The sequence below is a fragment of the Somniosus microcephalus genome, unplaced genomic scaffold, assembly GCF_052327205.1.
Source record: "Somniosus microcephalus isolate GS21.2 unplaced genomic scaffold, FLI_Smic_1.0 scaffold457, whole genome shotgun sequence".
Taxonomy (NCBI): Eukaryota; Metazoa; Chordata; class Chondrichthyes; order Squaliformes; family Somniosidae; genus Somniosus; species Somniosus microcephalus.
The window spans coordinates 196,617-216,534 of NW_028225644.1; the positions used below are offsets into that span (position 1 = coordinate 196,617).

Consider the following 19,918-nt stretch of genomic DNA (forward strand, 5'->3'; position numbering starts at 1 on the left):
ACCACAAGCAGGGGAGCCCCCAAGATTGCCACAAACACTTGTGGAATAACCCCATAGCTATGAGGAGATTAAGCTTTGCAAACCTGTCAAAGTGGATGGGAGGAAAATACAAGCTGTTAGTAAGACATTTATAGGCAAGTCTTCAAACACAAGCTACGAAACTTACTTTGGTTGATATTTCTGCCATTAGGTTTCGCAGGTTGGGATCTACAAATTCTACAAGATCACCTTCAAACTCAATTTTACCGAGGATTGTTCCCTGTGAAGATGTTTTTAAAAATGCATGTAATATGTTTATTAAATGACTGGAAGCAAAACTCAATTTGTTGCAAGAATTTCACCAAACTGATTACCTTATCCCGGATAATCTTTGTGAGCATTCTTGTGTCTATTCCGTAAAGGGCTGGGATCTGTTCAACAAGAAAACATGTTCCATGAAACAAGTCACCAGAAAGAACAAAGTCAGTTTTAGCCCAAACTGCATTTCCTTCCCAATTCCAACTCTTCCCCTCAGAGACAACTTGAGATGCTGACTATAAGGGTGCTGCAAGCTGAGGCCAGAACGATGTATTCTGTTTGTCATCGAGCGAGGGCAGGACTGAGCTCAACTGCAATGTGTGCTCCCCACATTCGAAGACACACCTCCAGCTCACCATCAAGGCTCAGATAATGGCCACATACCATTTACTGTAGGACAACCAGTGAGAGCCCAAGCACCCCAGCAGAGTCAACACAGGGAAAATAAAATGCTGACCATTCCTAACTTCATCAACATTCGTTGGGAATAAATAGACACAACAGGGACAAAGAGGAGAAAAATGTTCTTGCAGTCTTCCAAAAGAGGTCATTGTGCCTCCAATTAAGGTAATCCATTCCCTCTGGTAAAGGTTTGGAGTGTTTCAGAAGGCCTCAAAACTCCCAGCAACTCCCATCTAGCACGACCTTCCCTGAAGCCTATTAAAGGCATAATGACTGGAATTCCCAGGAACTCCGCCAATACATTCCCTTGATGTGGGGGGAGGGGCGGGGGCACGTTGGAAGATCCACCAATAGCTCCCCTTCTGGAAAATGGTTGCACCAAGCAGACAGGGTAGAATCTCTGGTTCTGCCCCAGGTTCCAGGCACAGGCAGCTAATCTGCCCCCTCAAGTCTCAACAACCTGCTACCTAAAAACAATATTCTCTCCTCCCTTCATTCTTTTGGGGAGGAGCTTACATTTATGACACCAGCTACTGACTCACCAACCAGTGGAAATAAGATGTGTTCCAGAAAGCATTTATAATTTAATAAGAAATAAGAAATAGAGAGGAAAGATTCACAAACCCATTTACAATACTGCTACGCACACAGTCACACCCATATTATGCCACTTCCAAAGAACAGTTGGACATTGAGCTGCAGCTTCGAGATCCTCAGATGGCTCAGGAGTAAAGGCAATATGTAAATGAACAATACAGACCCCCTAGACAGAGATCTAATCTCAGCCGGGCAGCAGGAGTAGTGCTACAATGAGCCTCAGTGCCTCTGGGTTAGGGAGAGGGGACATCAGCTGTGGTACATATGCCCTTGCTGGACGTTGCATGCAAATGCACATCCGGGTCAGAGGTGAAACCTGCACCCCAAACGGAGGGCCCTGCCACCCGCATTCACGAATGGAGAATGGCCAATAGGACAATGCATTAGAGGGGGTTTGGCACCTTGAATCTGGACCGCAGCAAAAAGGAGGGGGGCAAATTGGAGGGGAAAGAGTAACATACCTTTTCTTCATGTAACCACTCGCCAAGTGATTTAACAGAGTTCCAGTGACTATATTCATGGCTGTAATCCTGCACTAGTAATCCAGAAACCTAGAAATACCAAAACAAGAGATTACTCCAAGCACTTAATGCCCATGTGACAGTTCCATCCGAAAGTGAATCCTTGTGCTCATCACTGAGAGTGCCATCCATTTCCAGTATCCACAGTAAGCAATCAGCCTCCAATCAATGCATGGCACACATTAGATACAGAGTAAAGCTCCCTCTACACTGTCCCATCAAACACTCCCAGGGCAGGTACAGCACGAGTTAGATACAGAGTAAAGCTCCCTCTACATTGTCCCATCAAACACTCCCAGGGCAGGTACAGCACGGGTTAGATACAGAGTAAAGCTCCCTCTACACTGTCCCATCAAACACTCCCAGGGCAGGTACAGCACGGGTTAGATACAGAGTAAAGCTCCCTCTACACTGTCCCATCAAACACTCCCAGGGCAGGTACAGCACGAGTTAGATACAGAGTAAAGCTCCCTCTACACTGTCCCATCAAACACTCCCAGGACTTGGGCACTTTGGTGGCACAAATCTTCTCAATCCTCCATCCAGTAGATATCCCTTTGCTTACAGGAGGCAGCATGTATAGGCAGGAGAGGAAGGAGTCACCATAGCTTCAACTCTGTATTCCTAACAATGAGAAGGCCAATTACTTTGTGGGCTCAGAGACACTTGAGCAGAAGGGGAGGGGAGTCGGTGGTTGGTATTGTTCCCTTGTCATTTTTTATCTCATTTTTCAGTCACTCAGTCAGTGCAGCACTTTGGTCTAATGCAGTGCAATCTGTTCCCACATGAAGCTGTATTTCGAGGGGGTCCTCCTGCCAGTATGGTCTTCTTCTGCTCCTCTCGGTACCCAATAGCAGAAGGCAACAGCACCCAACCGAGCTGCTCACAGCACCCTGCAATGGCAAGCTCCATGGACACAGCCACTGCAGGAGTCGGCTGGGGAAGAGTCAGTCAATGAGTTTCAGAAGGGAACACTTGGCGAAAAATGAGTGAGAATGAGCTCGGACAAGTGGAATCGTACAATGTGCTCAAGGCCCAATTCTCAGCATCAGCATTTCACGGAGTAATGAGAGCGCGCGCCAATCCTGGGGACATCTATGGGGACTCCACAACCTATATCCGCGTAATGACCTCCCGACTGAGCTGAGGACCACCACGGAGATCTCAAGTCTGGCTGCAGGTATGCTACCGTTATAACTTTTGAATCTTGGCGTATCTGGGCATGTTGGAAACATGCCTCAAACAAATGCTTGTCAGCACAAGGATTACTGGTCCTTGGATCATGGACTGCAAGGACCCAGGCTTAAACAAAATCATTTCTAACCCCACCATTCTCAAAACCACACGGTGAATACAGTAACTAGTGCTTCTCTAACCCTCACAATTCCCAAACTCTGTTCACCACTTCAATACCATTTTTATGTGACCAGTTTACCCATGAATAGCAAATAAAGAGTTTGATCATATATTTCAACACCGTAATGTTAATAATATTTATTCAGCAGATCAATAAACCTGCCCACTTATCAATTACCCATTCAGGTACTAACAGACATTACCTGGATAAATTCAGATTCTACATATTTCATTAACCCCAATTCATCCAATTTCTTTGTATCTGGGACCCCGTAGTTTCCTGCCATGGGGGATGTGAGGGTCAGGATCTGTCCTCTATAGCTTGGGTCCGTCAAGGTCTCAGGGTAGCTAAAAAGTTAAAAAAGCTCGCCGTCAATCACAAATAAAGAAACTTCTCAAGTACCTTACCATTATAAGTATTTCCCAAGAGCGGTTTTTAATGTCGGCAAGTCCCACTCATTTGGCACACAGCAAGATCCCACATACAGTAATGAGTTGAAAGGCCAGTTTATCCGTTTGTGGATGATGGCGGAATGTTAACCAGGATACCAAAAGCTGGTACCCTTATTTTAATAAAGGCTTTACCAAACTGCAGGATACTGGATAAGAGCCTTAGATGAAGCACAGATGGAGCGAACAGGGAGTTGTCAAACCAACACTACTGGGATACCACATAATGCTGGGATACTCACTGACTTTCTGGAAGGACCTTAACACCAAACATTGGCTTGCCACTCTGAGGAATGTGTAAACCTGCTCTGCAGTCTAGTGACGGGACACGAGTCTGCATCCACCTGCTGAGATTCTGATCTCAACTGGGCCGCCGTGGGGAGCTGTCGAGTAATCTGATGTAAATACTGAGAGCTTTTCCTTCCAACAGATTTCCATTGCTGGCTGGCTGGCGAGAAGAGGGATCAGCACTGGTTTCCAGCTGCAGCAACAGCTTGGAGCCATACCCAGGCACTAGGTGCTTTGCACCCCGAGGGGGGGGGCGCTAATGGGAGGCGCAAAGCAACCGAATTTTTCCCCCATGGAATTTTAAAAATGTAGCCACAGATAATAGAGGAGATACAAGGCAAAGAGTGGGGTAAATGCATGTTTTCCGATTGGTAGGATAAGCGTAACGCTGGGACCTCTTGTTTTCCATTCATATAAATAATGTTAGCAAAATTGAAGCATTTGGGATTAAAAGGACAGCGACTGTGTGGATACAAAATTGGCTAAGGACAGAAAGCAGAGTGCAGTGGCGAACAGTTGTTTTTCAGACTGTGGGGAGGTATACAGTGGTGTCCCCAGGGGTCGGTATTAGGACCACTGCTCTTTTTGATATATATTAATGACCTGGACTTCAAAAAGAGCAGTGGTCCTAATACCAACCCCTGGGAAACACCACTGTATACTTCCCTCCAGTCTGAAACACAACCATTCACCGTTACTCACTGCTTTCTGTCCTTAGCCAGTTTCGTATAATTTCAAAGGTTGCAGATAACACAAAGCTTGGAATGTAGGAAACGGTGAGGTGGATAGTAACAGTCTTCAGAAGGACATAGACAGGCTGGTGAAATGGGCAGACACATGGGAGATGAAATTTAATGCAGTGAGGTGTGAATTGATGTTTGGAAGGAAGAATGAGGCGCAGCAATATAAACTAAATGGTACAATTTTAAAGGGGGTGCAGGAAGAGAGAGACCTGGGGGTGTAAGTACACAAAGCTTTGAAGGTGGCGGGACAAGTTGAGAAGGCTGTTAAAAAAGCATATACTTCGCTTTATAAACAGAGGCAGAGTACAAAAACAAGGATGTTATGGTAAACCTTTATAAATCACTTGTTAGGCCCCAGCTGGAATATTATTCAATTCTGAACACCACACTTTAGGAAGGATGTCAAGGCCTTGGGGTGCAGAGGAAATGTACTAGAATGGTACCAGGGATGTGGGACTTCAGAAGCTGGGGTTGTTCTCCTTGCAGCAGAGAAGGTTCAGGAAAGATTAAATGTGTGTTCAAAATCATGTGTATGCTCTCAATATTGGGGTTTGGAAGATGCAAACATCTGCCTCATGAAGGAACTGGAGGTCACCAAGTGGGGGGGGAGGGGAAACAGGGACGTGTGAAATTACTTCTTTTGGCGAATCAAACTTTATTCACTGAAAGCACTGGGCTCAGTTGTGCAGTCCTTTCTCTGGCTGCCCAGCTGCATCCATCTTTCCCCCCCCCCCCCATTCTCAGGATGTGGGCATCGCTGGCAAGATTGGCAATCTGGAGAGCTGCGTTGCTCTCCGTCTGTCTGCTTCCACTGGGAAGTATATGAATGACTCGGCCCTCCTGAACACAGCACCAGTGAGCTTCTGGTTGCGATGGGGAGCTGTTGCCTGACGAATGCGATGAAAGTCACGCACTGCTGGTTGAAAGGATACAGGCACAAAGAAAGTGAAGGCAGTTTTGCTGTTTTCTGGGACTGCTTTGCAGGTCTTCAGCCAGCATTTGACACATTTCCCCAATTGCCTCCGGGTGGGGGGGAAAAGGTAGAGTGCAGGCTTCTGAGGCACTGACGGGTAGAAGACTAAGCAAGACCTTTTTAGTTTGTATACGTTAGTGAGTGACTATGTGCTTGTAGAGAAGAAACATCTTGTGTGATGCCTTACACTAACCACCTCCATTGTCTCAAATTTCCTCTTCATAGAATAGGATTAGAGGGATTCCCAGTGCAAAGCAGTGCTTTGAGTAGAGCTGGAACACTTTACATTTCAGGCACCCAGCACCAGCATCGAGCACACCCAGGTTTGGGTACAGCATGAGTCAGGTGCAGAAAAAACTCCCCTCTGCACTGTCCTATCAACATACATGAGCCACAACTCAGAACAGCACCCCTATTGGAGAAGTGAGGCATTTTACTGCTTCTCATGCCAGTCTTTATGATCTCTGAGTGACATTACTAATTTAGTGCTGGTGCCAGACTGGAGGCAGCATCGAGCTCATCTCCACTCGAAACTGGAATGACTGTCCAATTTTTTCATGTAGAACCCTTGCACCAACAGATAAAAAGGAGACTTTCATACCATCTGGATCTAATGGAAGAGGTGATTCTGCCACCACCCCTCGTCACTGAGGACTGGACTGCCACCTTGGTTTTCTTAATTATGTCAGACCTCATTCAATGATGTGTCGTTGGCCGGGGGGGGCGGTGGGAGAGAGGGGTGGTTGGTTTTGTGGGGAGTTGATCACTTTTAAGGGTATATGATTCTACTTTCAGGATATGGGAGCTGGCTTCAGCAAAGATGGAGAGCACAGCAGGCAGATATTGTTCTCCCAGCATCTGAAGTGCCAAATGCCGAGAGCGACTTTCGATCCTGACCATGTATCTGCCATGGTTGAAGGTCACTGCACCAAGCGGCCCAAAATCAATTAGGAAAGCAAATGGTATGTTGGCCTTTATTGCAAGAGGATTGAAGTATAAGAGTAAAGACGTCTTACTGCAATTATATAGGGCCCTGGTGAGACCACACCTGGAGTATTGTGTACAGTTTCGGTCTCCTTATCTAAGGAAGAATATACTTGCCATAGAGGGAGTGCAACGAAGGTTCACCAGACTAATTCCTGGGATGGGGGGATTGTCCTATGAGGAGAGATTGAGTAGGCTCGGCCTATATTCTCTCGAGTTTAGAAGAATGAGAGGTGATCTCATTGAAACATACAAAATTCTTACAGGGTTTGACAGGGTAGATGCAGGGAGGATGTTTCCCCTGGCTGGGGAGTCTAGAACCAGGGGTCACAGTCTCAGAATAAGGGGTCGGCCATTTAGGACTGAGATGAGGAGAAATTTCATCACTCAGAGGGTGGGGAATCTTTGGAATTCTCTACCCCAGAGGGCTGTGGAGGCTCAGTTGTTGAGTATATTCAAGACAGAGATCGATAGATTTTTGAATGCTAAGGGAATAAAGGGATATGGGGATAGTGCAGGAAAGTGGAGTTGAGGTAGAAGATCAGCCATGATCTCATTGAATGGCGTAGCAGGCTCAAAGGGCCAAATGGCCGATTCCTGCTCCTATTTCTTATGTTCTTATAAATCCAATTACACCATGCTACAGGAGAGTCACAAGGCAAGTTATAGCTGCAATTTTCCATGCAGCCAGTTCCAGATGCTGGCTCAGCGAGCGAGGAAAAGCGCCATGTACGCTGGGCAAGGAGAATGAAATCCAAAACCCAAGATGCATTCACATTTCCACTACCTCAAAAACAAAATGAGAAGTGGCAAGGCTATGTCCATCTCCCCACCCCATCGGGGAAAGATCTTGTAGAACGTGGTGTGCAGAAAGACAAAGCCACATATCCAACCAGGTCACGCTGTACTCACCCAACCAACCCTGTGTTGAATACGACTTCTCCCGCAGTTGAGTGAGGGTACCCAAAAGACAGTCCTTTCATTTTTGTTCCATCATCAAGGATCAAATGTGCTGTCTGTGCCTAAAAAAAGTCAAGCATTTCAGTTACTTTGTATACAATGTACAGAACAGGATACCACAATTCTGATGAAGGGTCCCAGACCTGAAACGTTAACTCTGTTTCTCTCCCCACGGATGCTGCCTGGCCTGCTGAGTATTTCCAGCATTTTCTGTTGTTATACCACAATTATAAATATGTCTGTCAAGGCCATGCCCAATGACTTAATGGGAATGACCTAGGTTGTCCTGGGTGATTGCCTCTAAGTCTAAACCACCGACATTAGGCTGACTGGCCTGTAATTGCCAGGTTTATCGCTCTCCTCTTTTTTTAAACAGGGGTATAACATTTGCAATCCTCCAGTCCTCTGGCATCACTCCTATATCTAAGGAGGATTGGAAGATTGTGGCCAGGGCCTCTGAAATTTCCACCCTTACTTCCCTCAACAAGCTAGGATATATCCCATCCAGACCAGGTAACTTTTCTACTTTAAGCACTGCCAAACTTTTAAATACCTTCTCTTTATCTATTTTTATCGTATCTACCTCCTCCTTTACTGCAGCATTGGCAGCATCCTCTTCTTTAGTGAAGACTGCTGCAAAGTCCTCATTTAGTACCTCAGCCATGCCCTCTGCATCCACAAGAAGATTTCCTTTTTGGTCCTTAATCGGGCCCATCCTTCTCTAGTTATATGTTTAAAAATACTTTTGGGTTTCCTGCTAATCTATTCTCATACACTCTATACAAACTATCTCCCCTTTGAAGACCTCCCATTGTTCATTTACAGTTTTACCTGCCAATCTTTGATTCCATCCACCAGGGCCAGATCCCCTTTCAACTCACTGAAATTAGCCCTCCTCCTTGAGTATTTTCACATTTGATTTTTCCTTGTCTTGTCCATGACTACTGTAAACCTAATGATATTGTGATCACTGTTCCCCAAATGCTCTCCCACTGAAACATGCCCTACTTCATTCCCCAGAACCAGATCCAGCACTGCTTCCTTCCTCGTTGGGATGAAAACATACAGATATGTTGCTAAAATACTTTAGTATCCCCTTTTATATGTTACCCGCTTATCTTTACACATACATTCCCTTTGTCTTTCTTTTTCGGACATCAAAAACTTGCATTTATATAGAATCTTTACGAGAAACTTCCCAAGCTCAAGAGTTTTCTGTGGATCTTGCTCTTCCTGTGACCTGTTGAATGCCTGACCCGGCCCAGTGAGTCACACCACTTCGGTCATGGCACCAGACAAGAGAAAAAGCAAACGCCAGAGAGGAGCAGCACCAAAGTTTGGCATCACTCTCCAAGGCCAGGACTATTGGTGCAAGCACATTCTGTATTATGGCCAAGAACAACTGCAATTAAAAAGGACAGCAGGATGCCGATTAAGGCTCTGCCGACAGGTCCTTAATGGTTGAGCCCTCGTTATTAAGTTAATCCTCCTTTTTACATTCAAACTTCTCCAAAATTTCTGACCCGCAGGTTTCCCCGATCACATCACTGCTCTACAACTGAATCTCTACGCTTGCAGATTTCAAATCAAAGACTGCTGCTCTGATAATCATCCTATGGTTTTGAAGGTGACTGCATTATCTTCAACTCCTGTCTAGCAAATATACAGTGAATGTACGTGAAATGATGTGTCGCTTGTTATTTACCGGGGCAAAGCATTAAACAGACATAGTATAATCTTTGAAACTTAAAAAAAAAAAAATCTACATTTAGTTTTACAACTTGGGGATCCCGATATATTCGTGGAATTCTACCCCAACAAAAATCAGAGCCACTGAACAAACAGAGAAGAGTAAATTTTTCTTAACACATGTCACAAATCACAAGTAATAAGGGAATGGAGTTACACCAGTTGAGCTGGTGGCTGAGGCCAGATGCTTGTGCAGTTTGCCCCGCGCAACTAATGAAACTCTTGCAATAGTATTTCTATCTGCCTAGTGAGCTCAGACACTCAGAAGCAAATATCAGGACCTATAGGAGAAAACACCGACAGGAACAGAGTGATTTATGAGCAGTTAAGTCTGTCTGTAGGAGTACAGTGGCTTTGGCTCCCTGTTAGCCTTTATCACAAGGGGGCTGGAACACAAAGGGGTGAAAGTTACATTACAGTTATATAAAGCTCTGGCTAGACCCCATTTAGAGTATTACTGTTCTGGGCACCGCACCTCAGGAAGAATATATTGGCCTTGGAGGGGGTGCAGCGCAGATTCACCGGAATGATACTGGGGCTAAAAGGACTAAATTATGAGGACAGATTACGTACCCTCGAATCTGTCTAAATTGTCAGACTGCTTGGCCAACATCCAGTACTGGACGAGCAGAAATTTCCTCCAACTAAATAGTGGGAAGACCGAAGCCATTATCTTCAGGCCCTGCCACAAACTCCATTCCCTAGTCACCGACTCCATCTGGCAACTGTCTGAGGCCAAACCAGACTATTCGCAACCTTGGTGTCATATTTAACCCCGAGCTGAGCTTCTGACCACATATCTGCGCCATCACCAAGACCGCCTACTTCCACCTCCATAACATCGCCTGTTTCCACCCTTGCCTCAGCTCATCCATGCCTTTGTTACCTCTAGATATGACTATTCTAATGCTCTCATGGATGGCTTCCCATCTTCCACCCTCCATAAACCCGAGTTCATCCAAAACTCTGCTGCCTATTCGCACCAAGTCCCATTCACTCATTACCCTGTTCTCACTGACCTACAGTGGCTCCCAGTCCAGCAATACCTCAACTTTAAAATTCTCATCCTTGTATTCAATCCCTCATGGCCTCGCCCCTCCCTATCTCTGTAAACCCCTCCATCCCTACAACACTCCGAGATATATGCACTCCTCCGATTCTGGCCTCTTGCGCATCCCCTACTTTAAATCACTACCATTTCAGCTGCCTAGGTCCTAAACTCTAGAATTCCCTCTCTAAACCTCTCCTCCTCTCTATTTCTCCCTCCTCCTCCTTTAAGACGCTCCTTAAAATCTGCCTCTTTGACCAAGCTTTGGTTCGCTTGTCCTAATATCTCCTTATGTGGCTCGGTGTCATAAGAACATAAGAAATAGGAGCAGGAGTAGGCCATTCGGCCCACTGTGGTCCAAGCACCGATCCTTATGGAACACCACTTCCCACCTTTTACCCTACTCTGTCAAATTTTATTTGGCAACGCTCCAGTGAAGCACCTTGGGATGTTTTACTACGTTAAAGGCACTATATGCAAGATGTTGGTAAAGAAGATTAAGGGGTGGTCTAATTGAAGCGTTTATGATTAAACAAATTGATAGGGTAAATAGAGAGAAACTGTTGGTGGGAGAGTCCATAACAAGGGGGCATAACCTTAAAATTACAGCTAGCCTGTTCAGGGGTAATGTCAGGAAGCATTCTTTCAGACAGAGTAGTGGAAATCTGGAACTCTCTCCCCAAAAAGCTGTTGAGGCTGGGGGTAAATTGAAAATCTCTTCTTGTATTTTGTTGTAGTCCTCCTCTGTATTAACTACAACCCCAATTTGGTGTCATCAAGCAAATTTTGAAATTGTACTTCTGTGGTAAACCACTGTTGTTAGTATTGTTGTTCACTGTTAGTACTGTTGTTCACTCTTGCATATTGTTGTACTTGTCTGTGCATGCCTCAGCTGACTCCGCCCCTGGCTCCACCCTCATGGCTGGGTATAAAGGTCGCTGCTCAGAAGCCTCCAGCCCTTTTGGATACCAGGCAACCACAAGAGGCATGCTCTGTTCTTTGGTAATAAAAGCCTGTTTATTACTTTCTCAATCTCCAGTCTTTTGTAGCAATTGATAGTGCATCAATTTTATTACCAAAGTTAAATGTTGGCTGCGGATGCTGATCAACCGATGGCGCAAAACGCTGAGCAGCAGGCGCTGCTGCGAGCCCTCAGACCAACATGCCTGGACCTAGACCCCCAAGAAGCGGGTTCGTCGACTAAATTCGCACAATGGCTGCGTTGCTTTGAGGCGTATCTGGAAGCCTCGACCGTGACTCTTGATGAAAATAAACTGAAAATCCTGGCCTCGAAGGTGAGCCACCAAGTCTATACTTTAATCCAAGATGCGACGACCTACGCGGCGGCTATCGACCTACTGAAAGGGCAGTATGCACGCCCGGTTAACACGGTCTATGCCAGGCACCTTTTAAGATCTCGCAGACAGCAGCCCGGGGAATCGGTGGAAGCCTTCCTACGGGCACTGCGGGTACTCGGACGCGGCTGCGACTGCAAGGAAGTATCGGCCGCGGCACATGCGGAGGGATTGATACGAGACGCTTTCGTTGCGGGTCTAAGGTCCGACTACTCCCGGCAGAGGCTGCTGGAGAAGGGTGAAATAGACCTGACAAAGGCAGTGTCCCTCGCGCTCTCGCTCGACGCGGCCCACAGAAATATGGACGCTTTCTCCCCTCATCGCCCCGCGCCGTGGACGCCGCAATCTTGGGCCATGGGACCGCCACCTCCGACTGCTGCAGCGATGTCCAAGGCACAAAAATGCTATTTTTGTGGCCAAGCTAAACACCCTAGAGCACGCTGCCCCGCGAAGAATGCTACCTGCTCCGGCTGCGGGAAGAAAGGTCACTACGTTAGCGCCTGCAAAGGGAAGACCGCTAACGCCAGCAGCGCTGCGTGCGAACCGTGGGCGCAGCCATCTTGTCCGCCATCTTGGGCTCCCCCAGCCGCGTGGGGATCGGGACCGTGGGCGCCGCCATTTTGTCCGCCATCTTGGACGCCTCCGACTTCAACCACGGGGGAGCCGGACTCAACCACCGCCTCATCTGACGACCACATCGACTCGCTCGACCATACGCTGGCCTCCGTGACGCTGGACCAATCTCTCCCTCATCAACTGTCCAGGTCCATGATGGATATTACGGTAAACGGCCGCGCCACTACCTGCCTTTTTGACAGCGGGAGCACGGAGAGCTTTATCCACCCCGACACGGTGCGCAGTTACTCTCTCCCGGTCCTGCCGACGCGCCATCGGATCTCTTTGGCTTCCAAAGCCCAGTCAGCGGACGTCGGTGGCTACTGTGTAGTGACCCTTTCAGTAAGGGGCACAGAATACAAAAATTTTAAACTTCTGGTCCTGCCCCATCTCTGCGCTGCCGTTCTACTGGGGTTGGATTTTCAGTGCCACCTTAAGAGTGTCACATTAGCGTATGACGGACCCCTCCCCCCACTCACAGTCTGCAGCCAGCAGCTTTTAAATCGCCCGCCGTGCACCATTTGCAGCCTCTCCACCCTTAAAGTCCCCCCCCCCTCCTTGTTCGCTAACCTCACCCGCGACTGTAAGCCCATCGCTACCAAAAGCAGGCGTTAGTGTTGGGGATAGGAGCTTCATTAAATCCGAGGTAGCGAGACTCCTGAAGGAAGGGATTATTGAAAGTAGCACCAGCCCATGGCGAGCACAAGTGGTGGTAGTGAAGACTGGCGAAAAACAGCGCCTAGTTATTGACTACAGCCAGACGATCAATCGCTACACCCAACTAGATGCATACCCACTCCCCCGCATATCTGACATGGTCAATCAGATAGCACAATACCGGGTGTTCTCGACGATTGATCTGAAGTCGGCATACCACCAGCTCCCCATCAGGGCTGAGGACCGCCAGTACACAGCTTTTGAAGCTGACGGTCGGCTCTATCACTTTCTCAGAGTTCCCTTCGGCGTCACCAACGGAGTTTCTGTCTTCCAACGGGAGATGGACCGGATGGTTGACCAGAACGCGCTCCAGGCCACTTTCCCATATCTAGACAACGTCACCATCTGCGGCCACGACCAGCAGGACCACGACGTTAATCTAGAGAAATTCCTCCGGACGGCCCAGCGGCTGAATCTCACATACAACAAAGACAAATGTATGTTTCGTACTACGCGCCTCGCTATTCTTGGCTGCGTAGTGGAGAACGGAGTCATCGGCCCAGACCCCGATAGAATGCGCCCCCTTATGGAGCTCCCCCTCCCCCACTGCCAGAAAGCACTGAAGAGATGCCTGGGGTTTTTCTCTTACTATGCTCAGTGGGTGCCCAACTATGCGGATAAAGCCCGACCCCTCATCAAGTCCGCCTCCTTCCCCCTGACAGCAGAGGCCTGTGCAGCCTTCACTCTCATAAAAGGAGACATTGCGAAGGCCACAATGCACGCTGTGGATGAGTCCCTTCCTTTTCAAGTGGAGAGCGACGCATCCGACTTTGCCCTAGCTGCAACCCTTAACCAGGCGGGGAGACCCGTGGCCTTTTTCTCAAGGACCCTCCAGGGCCCCGAGATTCGACACTCCTCTGTCGAAAAGGAGGCCCAGGCCATTGTGGAAGCCGTGCGACATTGGCGGCATTACCTGGCCGGAAAACGATTTACCCTGCTCACTGACCAGCGTTCAGTGGCTTTTATGTTTCATAATAAGCAGCGGGGCAAAATCAAGAATGACAAGATCTTAAGGTGGAGAATCGAACTCTCCACCTACAATTACGATATCTTGTACCGGCCCGGGAAACTCAATGAGCCCCCAGATGCCCTATCACGTGGTACGTGCGCCAGCGCGCAGGTTGATAGGCTACAGACCCTCCACAATGACCTCTGCCACCCGGGGGTCACCAGGTTCTTCCATTTTATCAAATCCCGTAACCTGCCCTACTCCATCGAGGAGGTCAGGACCATGACCAGGAACTGCCAGATCTGTGCCGAGTGCAAGCCGCATTTTTATAGGCCAGACAGAGCGAGCCTGATCAAAGCCACGCGCCCCTTCGAGCGGCTGAGCATCGATTTTAAAGGGCCCCTCCCCTCCTCTGACCGCAATGTGTACTTCCTCAATATAATTGATGAGTACTCCCGTTTCCCGTTTGCCATCCCTTGCTCGGACATGACCAGTACCACGGTCATTAAATGTCTGAATGACCTCTTCGCCTTGTTCGGTTTCCCTAGCTATATCCATAGCGACAGGGGCTCATCTTTTATGAGCGACGAACTTCGGCAGTACCTGCTCGCGAGAGGCATTGCTACAAGCAGGACCACCAGCTACAACCCCCGGGGTAACGGCCAGGTGGAAAGGGAGAATGCGACAGTCTGGAAGGCAGTCCTTTTAAACTTAAAATCTAAGGGCCTTCCGACCTCCCGCTGGCAGGAGGTCCTCCCTGCGGCGCTCCATTCCATTCGGTCGCTGCTCTGTACACCCACCAATGCCACTCCTCACGAGAGAATGTTCTCCTTCCCCAGGAAGTCCACGTCGGGGATTTCGCTACCAACATGGCTGACTTCTCCAGGTCCCGTCCTACTGCGGAAGCACGTGAGGACCCATAAGGCGGACCCCCTGGTCGAGAGGGTGAGCCTCCTCCACGCCAACCCGCAGTATGCTTACGTGGTGTACCCGGACGGGCGGGAGGACACAGTCTCCATTCGAGACCTCGCACCTGCAGGTGCTCCTGAAACACCCTCTTCGCCACCCACCGCTACTCCTGCCTACCCCCAGGACACAGTCCCCGCACGAGACCTCGCACCTTCGGGTGCCTCTGAGAGACCACCATTGCTACCTCCCATTACCCATGCTCTGACCCCTGTAGACGGCATGCAGCAGCCCCAGGGTCCGCCACCTGCTACACCTCCTCTGAACGAGACACCGGGTTCACCATTGGATGCTGCACCATCACCGCCGCTGCTGCGACGCTCAGGACGGCTTACAAGGCCTCCTGATAGACTTCAGTACACGAATTTTTAGTGCACTTCACCCCGCCGGACTCAATTCTAAACAAGGGGTGAATGTGGTAAACCACTGTTGTTAGTATTGTTGTTCACTGTTAGTACTGTTGTTCACTCTTGCATATTGTTGTACTTGTCTGTGCATGCCTCAGCTGACTCCGCCCCTGGCTCCACCCTCATGGCTGGGTATAAAGGTCGCTGCTCAGAAGCCTCCAGCCCTTTTGGATACCAGGCAACCACAAGAGGCATGCTCTGTTCTTTGGTAATAAAAGCCTGTTTATTACTTTCTCAATCTCCAGTCTTTTGTAGCAATTGATAGTGCATCAACTTCCAATTACCGAGTCCAAATTATTTTGAAATAGTGAACTGTGGTCCAAGCACCGGTCCTTGTGGAACACCGCTTCCCACCTTTTGCCCCACTCTCTGCTTTCTGTATTATAGCCAGCTTGCTATCCGTTCTGCTACTTGTCTCCTGGCTCCACATGTTCTGACGTTAAGTCATGACTGTTATGTGGTACCTTATCAAAGGCCTTTTGAAAATCCAAACATATTACATCTACTGCATTACAGTTACTTTTTCAAAGAAATCAATAAGGTTAGTCAAGCATGACCTTCCACTTTGAAATCCATGCTGATTATATCTTCAGTTTCTAGCTGTTTTTCTATTCCATCTTTGAGTAATGAACTATTATCTTTCCTACCACCGAAGTTAAGCTAATTGATCTATAGTTCCCTGGGCTTGTTCTATCTCCCTTTTTAAATATAGGAATCACATTAGCTGTCCACCAGTCCACGGATGCAATCCATCCAGACCAGGGGTTTTATCCTCTCGAAGTTTGATTAGTTTATCAATTATCTCCCCCCCTTCTATCTTAATTGTCATTATATCTTTTTTGATCGCTTCTAGTGTCATGTCTACCATGTTAGTCTCTCTGGTAAATACCGAGGGAAAGTAATTATTTAATATTTCTGCTATTTTGCTGTTATTATCTGTGAGTTTAGCTTGTGTATCCCTTCATGGCCCTGTCCCTTCATCCCCATCATTCTGGTCCACATGCGCTGCTCCCCCTCCAAGGCCAATATCTCCTCCGAGGTGCGGTGCCCAGAACTGAACGCAGTGTCCAGATGGGGTCTAACCAGAGCTCTGTACAGCTGGAGCATCACTTCCACCCCTTTGTGTTCCAGCCCTTGAGATAAAAGCCAGCTTTCCATTAACCTTTTTAATTTATTATTTTTTGTACATCACTAGCTTTTAGTGATTTCTGTACATGGACCCCTAAACCTCTCTCTCTCGCATCCCCATTCCTAGCTTCTCACCGTTTAGAAAATACTCTGATTTATCTTTCTTGAGTCCAAAGTGGGTGACCTCACAATTCCCACATGGAATTCCATCTGCCACAGTTTTCCCCACTCACTCAAGTCATACTTGGGTATACTGGCAGCAATAGCGTTACAAATGAGTAAGAGGAGAACAGGACAGGGTATGTGATGATCCCTTCACATGGTAACTAGCCTGTCGACACTCACTATCCAGACGTGTGAGAAAGCATGCTGCTGGCTGCCCTGTGGCATCAACTCCATGAAACTACCCCAACAAGAGGCCAAAAGAAATCGGTATGAAAAAGAGTGAAGAAAATTCCCTTCATGTCATGGAGTGAAATTATTTTTTCCACATACAACTTTATTTATTTTTTTAAATGATGTGTTTCTTAGGATTGATATCTCAATTGATGGTGGACAACATTGTAAACAAAGCTCTGACTGACCAGACCCTGTCCATAATCCACACCTCATTTAGCTTCCAATTATAGCGTTAATTGTACTGGGGCAATGTCACTAAACTCAACCAGAAAAATAATGTTTAATGTTTAATTAAGGTTAAACATCTTAAAAAATTATACACTTGAAAAAGTGTAAACTGATGATAAACTGTAACCTAACTAAAAGGCCATCATCCCCTCCAAATGATGATATTTTCATGATCAGTGCCTCGATCATTTTTTTAAGGCACAATATCCTGTTTTTTGTTCCCTCTTCATTAATGGAAGCCTAGACTGCGAGTACTGGTAGGCCATCACAAGTGAGCCGGATCCAGTCCTCCTCGCCTGATGTCCAGCAGGACTCACTGGACAGCTAAAAGCAGCAGCAACCCTAGTTTACTTTCCCCTCCTTAACCCAGGGGTAATGAAGCCAACTGTAGCACACACTTGCTGCACCAGCCAAGACCAGCAATCAAACCTGGGACCTTCTGGTCTGTGAGGGGCAGTATTACACTGAGCAGCACCATTAACCAACCCCACCCCAGAACATGGAACATGGGATTTGCTAGATGCAAAAAACCACAAAGGTCTATCTAGTTCTGTTTCGACCATCCTGTAGTCGCATGATACAACAATAGTGGAGTTCTTGACTAATTATAGCAACCAATCTCCATCAACGAGCCTGCAGCAGACCCAAGCACACGAGGTGAGGAAACCCCCAGTGGAGGAGAGATTTGGGAACCAGAGGTCCAAAGTCACCTGCCCCTCCCGAGCACGCTGCACTCACACATGTCATGTCTCACGCCATGTAGAGGGCCTTATCCATATTCTTTCTCTTCATATATTAGGCAGAGCTGAAGGCCCTGCTCTGCCATTGCAGAACCCGATTCAAAAATTGCAGGTGCACATTTTGCGATTTTCTATCCAAGTCATGACAGAAAACTGCAGGCAAAACGACGGCAATTTTCCACCAAGTCATCCACTGCATGAAGACCCTGCTTGTGACACTGGACCCCGGAAATTCCCTCTCACTAAGCTGGAGTGCAACTATGCAACGATAAGACTTGGAGAGCATTCCCAGCTTGGACAGCAACAGCTGTGACACAAGGAGAGTTGACCGGTCTGGGCAGAGCTTTATTGGTAGTGTGGGACAGGATGGGGGAAGATCACATGACTGCCATGTGACTCAAGTGCACGACAGTCCAGTGAATCTCTGGCTGCGATTTCCCATCAGTTGGGTGATGTACATCTCGAGTTATAGCAGAGAAAGGATAACTCTTCATACCCATGAAATTTGAGGAATTAAGCATTTCATAAGTAAATGTGTGTGACAGAAAGCAGGTGCAACAAAACTATCATAGCCACCTAGTATTGCTGAATAAAAACAAAAAATATTTCACTTCTGTAAAGCTGGATTTACACTCATCAAGGGCAGAGCTAGGAAATAGAACACATGAATATATTGAGGGCCCATGATCAGCAGATGCAGAGTTCCTTCTAACACACCCTAACCTCAAAAGCATATCTGACTGCAGAGGTGTGACTATTCCAATTTCTCCCCATAGCAGTCATGCGTCAAAATTAACGAGCTGTGGGCTTGCATCCGCCAGAAAGTGGGCTGGAGCTGCTGAGCTCATTTCACCGAGAAACAGCAGAACGCACTGGACAGCATTTCTGTCCATCTGGTCAGCCCCAAACTTTAAAAAAGTGATATCCCTCAATCATCAAAAAACTTTACGGCTCCGACTTGAATTTACTGCTGTCTATCCTACATATTCCCCACCTGCTGTGTGAAGCAATTAAATCTAACCTAGCTCTTCACCTCCCTTCTTCTCAGCTCCAGTTTGAGCACACCCTACCTACACAGTTTGCAGTTTTGTCAAACCGAGTTCAATCTACGAACACCCCAACAAATCTGGACAGCTTTGCTAAAGTCTTGAGACTCTTTTCACTCCAGTTTAAACACTCCCAGCTTCCTTATTCTCTCCTTACACTCAGACGCCTAAACCCCAGTGTTGCTTTCGGTGCCCTCTCTCCCAACAGTAACTGGCATTACACAAAGTGCCCCAAGTAGGTGTGAATCAGTGCCCTTTGTAAGTTCACCATCACCCCCTTGGGACCCTGTCCCTCAAGCTAGCTGTACACCAAAACAGTGTTTGCTCTCTTTACTGCTATCACTCACTGTGCTGATTACTTCAGTGAACTATCTACGAATCCCCCAATCCATCGCCTGTGCTGTGCCCTGTACAAAAAGAAATACAAAAAGAAAATACTGCAGATGCTGGAAATCTGAAATAAAAACAGAAAATGCTGGAAATACTCAGGTCAGGCGGCATCTGTGAAGAGAGAAACAGAGTTAACGTTTCAGGTGTAGTGTATGTACTTTGCAGAAGGAACTATATTCTGCAGCCCCTGTATACTGCAGTACCAGTAGTGACCACCCCTGTATATAAGCCTGTGTAGTAACTTTGCATAGTTAGTTCCAGGTTGCCTCCATTCAGTAAAGACCTGTTATAACCAACTCCTGCAGTCCGTGTCTCAATTACACACGGACATAATACTGGACGAGCAGATCCGAACTTACCTACAGTCTGCACCACCTCATGGGGATCCATCCCTGAAGCAAAGTTGCCAGAGGTCGAGGCCAGAAGAAAGAAAAAAACCAGAAGAAACGGGCGTCGACCGTGGGCAACCGCCTCTGATTCATCGGAGTTGAAGATTTGCAGGAGAGGCTGTCGAGAGCTGGGCTTTAGTACACTCATCCTTCCTGGGCTGCGGCGGGCGAGAGCTCGATCGGGTGGCTTTTCAACGAGGCCGAGCATCGTTGTCGGGAGG

General features: G+C 47.4%; 1 protein-coding gene across 1 annotated transcript in view; it reads right to left on the minus strand.

Moving 5' to 3' along the window:
* LOC147081744 (carbamoyl-phosphate synthase [ammonia], mitochondrial-like) overlaps positions 1 to 19,918 on the minus strand; it is a 191,891-nt gene that overhangs the window by 160,087 nt on the left and 11,886 nt on the right. Inside the window, exons 2-6 of the mRNA XM_085980727.1 lie at positions 7,524 to 7,633; positions 3,377 to 3,521; positions 1,758 to 1,847; positions 354 to 410; positions 167 to 259 (exon numbers count right to left, since the gene is read on the minus strand). Coding sequence (XP_085836853.1) covers positions 167 to 259; positions 354 to 410; positions 1,758 to 1,847; positions 3,377 to 3,521; positions 7,524 to 7,633 — 495 coding nt within the window. The remainder of the gene's footprint in view (positions 1 to 166; positions 260 to 353; positions 411 to 1,757; positions 1,848 to 3,376; positions 3,522 to 7,523; positions 7,634 to 19,918) is intronic.